General features: G+C 43.5%; 1 protein-coding gene across 1 annotated transcript in view; it reads right to left on the reverse strand.

The window, feature by feature from the left end:
- The window catches only part of LOC133568752 (neurturin), an 80,322-nt gene that overhangs the window by 2,490 nt on the left and 65,699 nt on the right, over nucleotides 1-12,133 (reverse strand). The window contains exons 2-3 of the mRNA XM_061920867.1: nucleotides 9,463-9,763; nucleotides 1-5,280 (exon numbers count right to left, since the gene is read on the reverse strand). The exon at nucleotides 1-5,280 is cut by the window's left edge and continues 2,490 nt beyond it. Of these exons, the coding sequence (XP_061776851.1) occupies nucleotides 4,850-5,280; nucleotides 9,463-9,736 (705 nt within the window). The 5' untranslated portion in view covers nucleotides 9,737-9,763 and the 3' untranslated portion in view covers nucleotides 1-4,849. The remainder of the gene's footprint in view (nucleotides 5,281-9,462; nucleotides 9,764-12,133) is intronic.

Below are 12,133 nucleotides of genomic sequence, written 5' to 3' on the forward strand. Positions count from 1 at the left end.
GGAGGAGACCCTGCCCCAAGTGGAGGAGTTCAAGTACCTCGGAGTCTTGTTCACGAGTGAGGGAAGAGTGGTTGGTGAGATGGACAGGCGGATCGGTGTGGCGGATTCAGTAATGCGGACGCTGTATCGATCCGTTGTGGTGAAGAAGGAGCTGAGCCGGAAGGCAAAGCTCTCAATTTACCGGTCGATCGATAGTACGTCCCCGTCCTCACCCATGGTCATGAGCTTTGGGCTATGACCAAAAGGAGAAGATCACGGGTACAATGAGCTTCTTCCGCCGGGTGAGGGATAGGGTGAGAAGCTCTGCCATCCGGGAGGAACTCAAAGTAAAGCCGCTGCTCCTCCACATGGAGAGGAGCCAGATGAGGTGGTTCGGGCATCTGGTCAGGATGCCACCCGAACGCCTCCCTAGGGAGGTGTTTAGGGCACGTCCAACCGGTAGGAAGCCTCGGGGAAGACCCAGGACACGTTGGGAAGACTATGTCTCCCGGCTGGCCTGGGAACGCCTCGGGATCTCCCAGGAAGAGCTGGACCAAGTGGCTGGGGAGAGGGAAGTCTGGGCTTCCCTGCTTAGGCTGCTGCCCCCGTGACCCAACCTCGGATAAGCGGAAGAAGATGGATGGATGGATGGATGGAAGGTCAAAACATCTCAGCAAGAAGCTGCAAAATCTTACTGAGATCATTTAGGACCAAAACCCTTAAAACAAGTAAAACACTCTAGCATAAAATCTGCTTAGTGAGAAAAATTATCTTATCTGACAGAAAAAGGGCAAATATCACCCTTATTTGAGATATTTCATCTTACTTAGATTTCAGTTTTTGCAGTGTTAGCGGCGCTAAAGCGAACAGTCGGTGTTGGCGCAGAGCCGATCGAACAAGCCTGGACTCAACGCATCTTTGCTTTTGCTCCCCCCGCCCCCTCCCCAACTCTGTGTGTTGTTTTTCTTTTAATTGTTGCCAAGTGGAATGAGTCACGCACTTGGAGAAGCGTCTTGAATTGTTTTAATTGTTTCTGCGGCACATTCCTCGGATGTCATCCGCGCTCTGAAATCCTATTCATCTTGAGCGCGATGATAGCCGGGGTTGTAAAAACTTAACTGTGTACTTAAGGTACAAATAGAATTTCTTGTACGTCACTCGTTACCCTTTGACTCCAGCTATGTTGAGTGTCTTGGATAACAAATTGCAAAAAAGAAAGAAAAAAAGGGGACCCATTACCTCCCTGCAAAGTGATAGCCCTATCCTTGAGAAGAGACTACCTGTGTCGCGCAACGCCGACATTTAAGTTTTGACTTAAAGCTGTTGTTTTCCAAACACTTACACGCGAAGATCTCCTTTTTTGGTTAGTGTCCGCCCTGAGATTGGTGGGTCGGGAGTTCAAACCCTGGCCGAGTCATACCAAAGACTAGTGAAGTGAAGTGGAGTGAATTATATTTATATACCGCTTTTCTCTAGTGACTCAAAGCGCTTTACATAGTGAAACCCAATATCTAAGTTACATTTAAACCAGTGTGGGTGACACTGGGAGCAGGTGGGTAAAGTGTCTTGCCCAAGGACACAGGGGCAGTGACTAGGATGGCGGAAGCGGGAATCGAACCTGCAACCCTCAAGTTGCTGGCACGGCCGCTCTACCAACCGACCTGTTACCTCCCTGCAAAAGTGATAGCCCTATCCTTGAGAATAGACTACTTGTGTAGCTCAACGCCGACATTTAAGTTATGACTTAAAGCAGTTGTTTTCCAAACACTTACACGCGAACATCTCCTTTTGTGGTTAGACGGTCTGCCCTGATATCGGTAGGTCGTGAGTTCATACCAAAGACTGTAAAAAATGGGACCTATTACCTCCCTGGAAAAAGTGATTGCCCTATACTTGAGAAGAGACTATCAACCCCAATATTTAAGTGATGATTTAAAGCAGTTGTTTTCCAGACACTTACACGCGAACATCTCCTTTTGTGGTTAGACGGTCTGCCCTGATATCGGTAGGTCGTGAGTTCATACCAAAGACTATAAAAAAGGGGACCTATTACCTCCCTGGAAAAAGTGATTGCCCTATACTTGAGAAGAGACTATTAACCCCAATATTTAAGTGATGATTTAAAGCAATTGTTTTCCAGACACTTAAACGCGAAGATCTCTTTTTGTGGTTAGAGTGTCTGCCCTGATATCGGTAGGTCGTGAGTTCATACCAAAGACTATAAAAAATGGGACCTATTACCTCCCTGGAAAAGTGATAGCCCTATACTTGAGAAGAGACTATCAACGCCAATATTTAAGTGATTAAATCAGTTGTTTTCCAGACACTTAAACGCAAATATCTCTTTTTGTGGTTAGAGTGTCTGCTCTGATACCGGTAGGTCGTGAGTTCATACCAAAGACTATAAAAAATGGGACCCATTACCTCCCTGGAAAAGTGATAGCCCTATACTTGAGAAGAGACTATCAACGCCAATATTTAAGTGATTAAAACAGTTGCTTTCCAGACACTTACACGCGAACATCTCCTTTTATTGTTAGAGTGTCTGCCCTGATATCGGTAGGTCGTGAGTTCATACCAAAGACTATAAAAAATGGGACAAAATACCTCCCTGAAAAAGTGATAGCTCTATACTTGAGAAAAGACTATCAACCCCAATATTTAAGTGATGATTTAAAGCCGTTGTTTTCCAGACACTTAAACGCGAAGATCTCTTTTTGTGGGTTCTTCCGAGGATGTTGTAGTCGTAATGATTTGTGCAGTCCTTTAAGACATTTGTGATTTGGGGCTGTATAAATAAACATTGATTGATTGATTGACTATAAAAAATGGGACCCATTACCTCCCTGAAAAAGTGATAGCTCTATACTTGAGAAGAGACTATCAACACCAACATTTAAGTTATGACTTAAAGCAGACACTTAGACGCAAACATCTTCTTTTGTGGTTAGAGTGTCCGCCCTGAGATCGGTTAGGTCGTGAGTTCATACCAAAGACTATAAAAAATGGGACCCATTACCTCCCTGGAAAACTGATAGACCTATACTTGAGAAGAGACTATCAACCCCAATATTTAAGTGATGATTTAAAGCAGTTGTTTTCCAGACACTTAAACACGAAGATCTCTTTTTGTGGTTAGAGTGTCTGCCCTGATATCGGTAGGTCGTGAGTTCATACCAAAGACTATAAAAAATGGGACCCATTACCTCCCTGAAAAAGTGATAGCTCTATACTTGAGAAGAGACTATCAACGCCAATATTTAAGTGTTTAAAACAGTTGTTTTCCAGACACTTACACGCGAACATCTCCTTTTATTGTTAGAGTGTCTGCCATGATATCGGTAGGTCGTGAGTTCATAACAAAGACTATAAAAAACGGGACTTAATACCTCCCTGAAAAAGTGATAGCTCCATACTTGAGAAAAAACTATCAACCCCAATATTTAAGTGATGATTTAAAGCAGTTGTTTTCCAGACACTTAAACGAGAAGATCTCTTTTTGTGGTTAGAGTGTCTGCCCTGATATCGGTCGGCCGTGAGTTCATACCAAACACTATAAAAAATGGGACCCAATACTTCCCTGAAAAAGTGATAGCTCTATACTTGAGAAAAGACTATCAACTCCAATATTTAAGTGATGATTTAAAGCAGTTGTTTTCCAGACACTTAAACGCCAACATCTCCTTTTAAGGTTAGAGTGTCTGCCCTGATACCGGTAGGTCGTGAGTTCATACCAAAGACTATAAAAAATGGGACCCATTACCTCCCTGGAAAAGTGATAGCTCTATACTTGAGAAAAGACTATCAACGCCAATATTTAAGTGATGATTTAAAGCAGTTGTTTTCCAGACACTTAAACGCGAAGATCTTTTTTTGTCTTTAGAGTGTCCGCCCTGATATCGGTAGGTCGTGAGTTCATACCAAAGACTATAAAAAAATGGGACCTAATACCTCCCTGAAAAAGTGATAGCTCCATACTTGAGAAAAGACTATCAACCCCAATATTTAAGTGATGATTTAAAGCAGTTGTTTTCCAGACACTTAAACGCGAAGATCTTTTTTTGTGGTTAGTGTCTGCCCTGATATCGGTAGGTCGGGAGTTCATACCAAACACTATAAAAAATGGGACCCATTACCTCCCTGAAAAAGTGATAGCTCTATACTTGAGAAGAGACTATCAACCCCGATATTTAAGAGATGAATTAAAGCAGTTTTTTTTCCTGACACGAATAAAAATGGGGCCCATAACCTCTCAGCTTGGCACTCAGCATCAAGGGGTTGGAATTCGGGGGTTAAATCACCAAAATGAGTCCAGGGCGCGGCCACCGCTACTGCTCACTGCTCCCCTCACCTCTCAGTGGGTGGAACAAGGGGATGGGTCAAATGCGGAGGATAATCTCACCACACCTAGTGTGTGTGCGACTATCTTTGGTATTTTAACTTTAACTTTAAAGTGCCGATAAGTAGCCGTAAAAATCCCTAAGATTCTTGGTGTGATGAAGAATAATAAGCCAGGGGGGAAAGTAGTGATCAGTACCATAGGACCGGCGTGTTGTCTGAATTTCCCGTGTCAACCGCATTCCAGTCGGAAGAACGTTCAAACATATTTGGGTTGAGATGTGAAACGCTGAAGTTTTAGTCTTGAGCTGGGCTGCCATGACTCACCAGGTCTTAGTCACCCGGTCCCGTGACCCAGAAGAACACGCCATGTTGCTACATTGCTGTGTTTACAGTGTTACTACACAGATAGAAAAAGAACAGTCACTCTCTGCCAAATCCTTCTGATTCATCCCCACGTGGAGTTGGTCCGGGTCCAACATATTCCTGATCTGGAGTCCGACCCCATCCACCCACCCCCCTCCTCCGTGGGTCATACGCAGCCGCAGTTCTTGGCCGAGATGTTCTGTATACTGTGGTAGCGGCTCCGGTTGTCCAGGAAGGAAAAGTCCTTCTCGAAAGCCGTGGGCCGGCAGCACGGTCCGTTGCCGACCTTGTCCCTGCGGCCCCTCTTCTTGAAGCCTGTCCGCATCATGTGCTCCATGGTGATGTCGTAGTTGCGCCGCTGCGCCGAGCACTTGCCGCTGCAGTAGCGCAGCACCACCGTCTCGTCGCTGTCGTAGCCCAGGCCCAGCTCGCTCACTGTCAGCTCCAGTTCTCTCAGGGAGCAGGGCTTGGCCCGCCGAGCTCTTTTAGTCCTTCTGGTCTGGCTTTGGCTCCGGTTCTTCCGCTGCTTCCTGTCCATCAGGGTCCCAACCATGTGCTGAAGTTCACCTTCCGTGAAGCTCTGGAACATCATGGACACTGCGAGAGAAAAACAGGGTTTGGGTTTCAGTTCAATTCAGGACTGGGGTTAGGATTGGAACGGGGGTCTGGGCTTGGGTTAGAATTAGGTTTGAGGTTAAATGAGAGTTAAGTTTTAGTTAGGACTAGTTTTCAAATTAAGTTGATAGATAGAAGTTGAAACATGATAACACCATGGTTAGGTTTTTGGCGACTGTGAGAAGTAGGGGTTAGGCAAGAGTTAGGATGTGGTCTCCAGTGGTTTTGAGGTAGTATTAAGGTGGTGGTAAGGGATTACATTCAGGTCTATGGTTGGAATTAGGTTTTGTGTTAAAACTGGGGTTTACGTTCAGGCTTAATGGTTAGTGTTTGGCTTTGGATTTCATTTCAATTTAGGACTAGGGTTAGGATTGGAACGAGGGTCTGGGCTTGGGTTAGAATTAGGTTTGAGGTTAAATGAGAGTTAAGTTTTAGTTAGGACTAGTTTTCAAATTAAGTTGATAGATAGAAGTTGAAACATGATAACACCATGGTTAGGTTTTTGGCGACTGTGAGAAGTAGGGGTTAGGCAAGGGTTAGGATGTGGTCTCCAGTGGTTTTGAGGTAGTATTAAGGTGGTGGTAAGGGATTACATTCAGGTCTATGGTTGGAATTAGGTTTTGTGTTAAAACTGGGGTTTACGTTCAGGCTTAATGGTTAGTGTTTGGCTTTGGATTTCATTTCAATTTAGGACTAGGGTTAGGATTGGAACGAGGGTCTGGGCTTGGGTTAGAATTAGGTTTGAGGTTAAATGAGAGTTAAGTTTTAGTTAGGACTAGTTTTCAAATTAAGTTGATAGATAGAAGTTGAAACATGATAACACCATGGTTAGGTTTTTGGCGACTGTGAGAAGTAGGGGTTAGGCAAGGGTTAGGATGTGGTCTCCAGTGGTTTTGAGGTAGTATTAAGGTGGTGGTAAGGGATTACATTCAGGTCTATGGTTGGAATTAGGTTTTGTGTTAAAACTGGGGTTTACGTTCAGGCTTAATGGTTAGTGTTTGGCTTTGGATTTCATTTCAATTTAGGACTAGGGTTAGGATTGGAACGAGGGTCTGGGCTTGGGTTAGAATTAGGTTTGAGGTTACAACTAGAGTTAAGTTTTAGTTATGACCAGTTTTCAAATTAAGTTGATAGATAGAAGTTGAAACATGATAACACTATGGTTAGGTTTTTGGCGAGTGTTAGAAGTGTGAGAAGTAGGGCTTAGGCAAGGGTTAGGATGTGGTCTCCAGTGGTTTTGAGGTAGTATTAAGGTGGTGGTAAGGGATTACATTCAGGTCTATGGTTGGAATTAGGTTTTGTGTTAAAACTGGGGTTTACGTTCAGGCCTAAGGGTTAGTGTTTGGCTTTGGATTTCAGTTCAATTTAGGACTGGGGTTAGGATTGGAACGGGGGTCTGGGTTTGGGTTAGAATTAGGTTTGAGGTTACAACGAGAGTTAAGTTTTAGTTAGAACTAGTTTTCAAATTAAGTTGATAGATAGAAGTTGAAACATGATAACACTATGGTTAGGTTTTTGGCGAGCGTTAGAAGTGTGAGAAGTAGGGGTTAGGCAAGGGTTAGGATGTGGTCTCCAGTGGTTTTGAGGTAGTACTAAGGTGGTGGTAAGGGATTACATTCAGGTCTATGGTTGGAATTAGGTTTGTGTTAAAACTGGGGTTTACGTTCAGGCCTAAGGGTTAGTGTTTGGCTTTGGATTTCATTTCAATTTAGGACTGGGGTTAGGATTGGAACGAGGGCCTGGGCTTGGGTTAGAATTAGGTTTGAGGTTAAACGAGAGTTAAGTTTTCGTTATGACCAGTTTTCAAATTAAGTTGATGGATAGAAGTTGAAACATGACAACACTATGGTTAGGTTTTTGGCGAGTGTTAGAAGTGTGAGAAGTAGGGGTTAGGCAAGGGTTAGGATGTGGTCTCCAGTGGTTTTGAGGTAGTACTAAGGTGGTGGTAAGGGAGTACATTCAGGTCTATGGTTGGAATTAGGTTTTGTGTTAAAACTGGGGTTCACGTTCAGGGCTAAGGGTTAGTGTTTGGCTTTGGATTTCAGTTCAATTTAGGACTGGTGTTAGTATTGGAATGAGGGTCTGGGCTTGGGTTAGAATTAGGTTTTAGGTTAAAACTAGAGTCAAGTTTGAGCTATGACTAGTTTTCAAATTAGGTTTTTGACTAAGGTTAGGGTTTTAGTTCAGGTGTGGGCTAGGGTTAGGATTTAAGTTTGAACTTGCATTTGGATAAGAACTAGGGTTAGGTTTTTGGGGAGTGTGAGAAGTTTTGATTGATTGAAGCTTTTATTAGTAGATTGCACAGTACAGTACATATTCCGTACAATTGACCACTAAATGGTAACACCCGACTAAGTTTTTCAACTTGTTTAACTTGGGGTCCACGTTAATCAATTCATTATAGAAGGGTAGGGCTCAGGCAAAGGTTAGGATTTGGTCTCCAGTTGGAATTGGGTTTTGAGTTAGAACTGGCGTTTACGTTTAGGCCTGAGGGTTAGTGTTTAGCTTTGGGTTTCAATTCAATTTAGGACTTGGGTTAAGATTAGACGAGGGTTTGGGCTTGGGTTAGAATTCGGTTCGAACTTGCATTTGGGTAAGAACTAGGGTAAGGTTTTTGCGGCGTGTTTGTAATTAGGTTTTTGGTGAGAAGTAGGGGTTATGTAAGGGTTAGGATTTGGTTTCCAGTTGAAATTGGGTTTTGAGTTAGAACTAAGGTGTTGGCAAGGGATTCCGTCCAGGTTCTAACCTCAAACTGTAATTTGAGTTAGGCTTTGGGCAAGGGGTAGATTACGGTTCAATTTAGAACAAGGTTTCAGGTTCAGGCTCGGGTACATGTTTTGGTTAGAACTAGGGTTAGGGCTATAATTAAACCTGGATTATGATTTTGGTTACAGTTGAAATTATGTTTTGGGTTAGAACTAGGGTATACGCTCAGGTCTTAATTTACAACTGGCATTAAGGATAGAACGAAGGTTAGATTTTGGGATAGGTTTAGATTTATTGTTTGGTTGAGAATTACAGTTTAGTCTATGGTTAGGTTTGGATTAGGATTAGGGCTAGGGTTGGAATTAGGTTTTGTGTTAAAACTGGGGTTTATTTAGGCCTAATGGTTAGTGTTTAGGTTTCAGAACGTGTTTACGTTCAGGTCTTCATTTACAACTGGCATTAGGGATAGAACGAAGGTTAGATTTTGGGCTAGGTTTAGATTTATGGTTTGGTTGAGAGTTACAGTTTAGTCTATGGTTAGGTTTGGATTAGGATTAGGGCTAGGGTTGGAATTAGGTTTGGTGTTAAAACTGGGGTTTATTTAGGCCTAATGGTTAGTGTTTAGGTTTCAGTAGGTGTTTACGTTCAGGTTTTCATTTACAACTGGCATTAGGGATAGAACGAAGGTTAGATTTTGGGCTTGGTTTAGATTTATGGTTTGGTTGAGAGTTACAGTTTAGTCTATGGTTAGGTTTGGATTAGGATTAGGGCTAGGGTTGGAATTAGGTTTTGTGTTAAAACTGGAGTTTATGTTTAGGCCTAATGGTTATTGTTTAGGTTTATGTTCAATTGAGGACTTGGGCCAGGATTGGAACGAGGGTTGGGCTTGCATTTAGGTTTGAACTAGGGTTACGTTTTTGGCAAGTGTTGGAATTCGTTTTTTTGGTGAGAAGTAGGGGTTAAGTTAGGGTTAGGATTTGGTCTCCAGTTAGAATTGGGTTTTGAGATCGAACTAAAGTGTTGGTAAGGAATTATGTTCGGGTTCTAGGACTGGAATTAGGGTTTGTCTTAAAACTGGGGTTTACGTTTAGATCTAAAAGTTTGTTTTGGGGTTCGGGTTTCAGTTCAATTTAGGACTTGGGCGAGGATTGGAACGAGGGTCTGGGCTTGGGTTAGGGTTAAGACCACTGCACTGTCAAGCAGGTCGACTAAGACCATTACTGGACCGAAGGAAATGTAATCAAAACAGCCTTTCATGCAAGAGAAGATAACGAGATGTAGGTCGTTAATTGCCTGCACAACATTGGAGGACATTCAGACCTGCTTGAACGTGCTGCTATTAGCATGATGTCATGCTGCGTATTTTACACATCCCGCTAACACACCTGAGCTGGCACAGGAGCGGCCGCCAGGTGATTCTTACGTCCGCCCCTTGAAGGGCGTGCTAGAAAAACTTACACTCTGAGAGGAGGGAGCTCATGTCTGCCGAGCGCGGTCGCCGGCGGAGGCCGACACTCCGGCTGGGCGGAGATGATGGCGATGAGGTTTCTGATGGTGAGGTGGAAGTGTACCAGGTGAAGGACGAGGATGATGATGATGATGATGATGATGAGGTGTGTTTGGTCTTTGCTTTAGGCGGTCCCACGATGGTGGCCGTGTTTTTAATGAGGATGACAGACAGGGCGGCGCCACAGAGCACAAGGGCAAAAGTAGCACTTTTCCATAACTTCATCTTAGAACGTGGAAGAGCATTGAAACTCTGGCGGGAAGGAGGAGAAGAAGGAGAAAGGTTCAAACGTTACTTAAGTGTTCAGTCGCACTTTTACCACACGCCGCAAATCAGCTCACTCTCACTTCGTGACACCTGAGAATGCAGCGAAAAGGTCTCACGGACCTCTGACGGGCGGGGAGCATTTTCCTTCAAGCCCCCAGGCCTCCTATATACATAAACATGTGAACGCCATTGTTTTTCTTATTTCCTTCTACAAAAATCCTTTTTTTTTTCTTTTTTTTTTTTTATTCCTGCGGTGGAACAAAAATGTACCTTGTTTGAGTGCATATGCAGTCCCTCCCTGTCAAAGGTTGCTTCAGGCTGCTCGGTTTATCCCTGCTCTTATACCCTAAAGCAGGGGTCGGTAACACAACATGTGAACGCCATTGTTTCTTTTATTTTCTTCTCCAGGAATTCCCTTTTCTTTTTTATTCGTGCGGTGGAACAAAAATGTACCTTGTTTGAGTGCATATGCAATCCCTTCCCTGTCAAAGGTTGCTTCAGGTTGCTCGGTTTATCCCTGCTCTTACATCTTAAAGCAGGGGTCGGCAACCCAAAATTTGAACGCCATTGTTTCTCTTATTTTCTTCTCCGGAAATTCCCTTTTTTTTTATTCGTGCGGTGGAACAAAAGTGTACCTTGTTTGAGTGCATATGCAGACCCTCCCTGTCAAAGGTTGCTTCAGGTTGCTCGGTTTATCCTTGCTTTTATACCCTAAAGCAGGGGTTGGCAACCCAATTTGTGAACGCCATTGTTTCTCTTATTTTCTTCTTCGGGAATTCCCTTTTTTTTTAATTCCTGTGGTGGAACAAAAATGTACCTTGTTTGAGTGCATATGCAAACCCTCCCTGTCAAAGGTTGCTTCAGGTTGCTCGGTTTATCCCTGCCCTTATATCTTAAAGCAGGGGTCGGCAACCCAACATGTGAACGCCATTGTTTCTCTTATTTTCTTCTTCGGGAATTCCCTTTTTTTTTTATTCGTGCGGTGGAACAAAATGTACCTTGTTGGAGTGCTTATGGTCAAAAGTTGCTTCAGGTTGCTCGGTTTATCCCTGTTTTATATCTTAAAGCAGGGGTCGGCAACCCAGCATGTGAACGCCATTGTTTCTCTTATTTTCCTCTCTGGGAATTCCCTTTTTTTTTATTCGTGCGGTGGAACAAAAATGTACCTTGTTTGAGTGCATATGCAGTCCCTCCCTGTCAAAGGTTGCTTCAGGTTGCTCGGTTTATCCCTGCTCTTACATCTTAAAGCAGGGGTCGGCAACCCAACATGTGAACGCCATTGTTTCTCTTATTTTCTTCTTCGGGAATTCCCTTTTTTTTTTATTTGTGCGGTGGAACAAAAATGTACCTTGTTGGAGTGCTTATGGTCAAAAGTTGCTTCAGGTTGCTCGGTTTATCCCTGTTTTATATCTTAAAGCAGGGGTCGGCAACCCAGCATGTGAACGCCATTGTTTCTCTTATTTTCTTCTTCGGGAATTCCCTTTTTTTTATTTGTGTGGTGGAACAAAAATGTACCTTGTTGGAGTGCATATGCAGACCCTCCCTGTCAAAGGTTGCTTCAGGTTGCTCGGTTTATTCCTGCTTTTATATCTTAAAGCAGGGGTCGGCAACCCAACATGTGAACCCCATTGTTTCTCTTATTTTCTTCTTCGGGAATTCCCTTTTTTTTTTTATTCCTGCGATGGAACAAAAATGTACCTTGTTGGAGTGCATATGCAGACCCTCCCTTTCAAAGGTGGCTTCAGGTTGCTCGGTTTATCCCTGCTTTTATACCCTGAAGCAGGGGTCGGCAACCCAACATGTGAACGCCATTGTTTCTCTTATTTTCTTCTTCGGGAATTCCCTTTTTTTTTTTTCATTCGTGCAGTGGAACAAAAGTGTACCTTGTTTGAGTGCATATGCAGTCCCTCCCTGTCAAAGGTTGCTTCAGGTTGCTCGGTTTATCCCTGCTTTTATACCCTAAATCAGGGGTCGGCAACCCAACATGTGAACGCCATTGTTTCTTTAATTTTCTTCTCCAGGAATTCCCTTTTTTTTTTTTTTTTGTGCGGTGGAACAAAATTGTACCTTGTTTGAGTGCATATGCAGACCCTCCCTGTCAAAGGTTGCTTCAGGTTGCTCGGTTTATTTCCGCTTTTATATCTTAAAGCAGGGGTCGGCAACCCAACATGTGAACGCCATTGTTTCTCTTATTTTCTTCTCCGGGAATCCCCTTTTTTTTTTATTCGTGCGGTGGAACAAAAATGTACCTTGTTTGAGTGCATATGCAGAACCCCCGTTCAGAGGTTGCTTCAGGTTGCTCGGTTTATCCTTGCTTTTATACCCTAAGGCAGGGGTCGGCAACCCAATATGTGA

Source organism: Nerophis ophidion, linkage group LG14, assembly GCF_033978795.1.
Source record: "Nerophis ophidion isolate RoL-2023_Sa linkage group LG14, RoL_Noph_v1.0, whole genome shotgun sequence".
Classification (NCBI taxonomy): domain Eukaryota; kingdom Metazoa; phylum Chordata; class Actinopteri; order Syngnathiformes; family Syngnathidae; genus Nerophis; species Nerophis ophidion.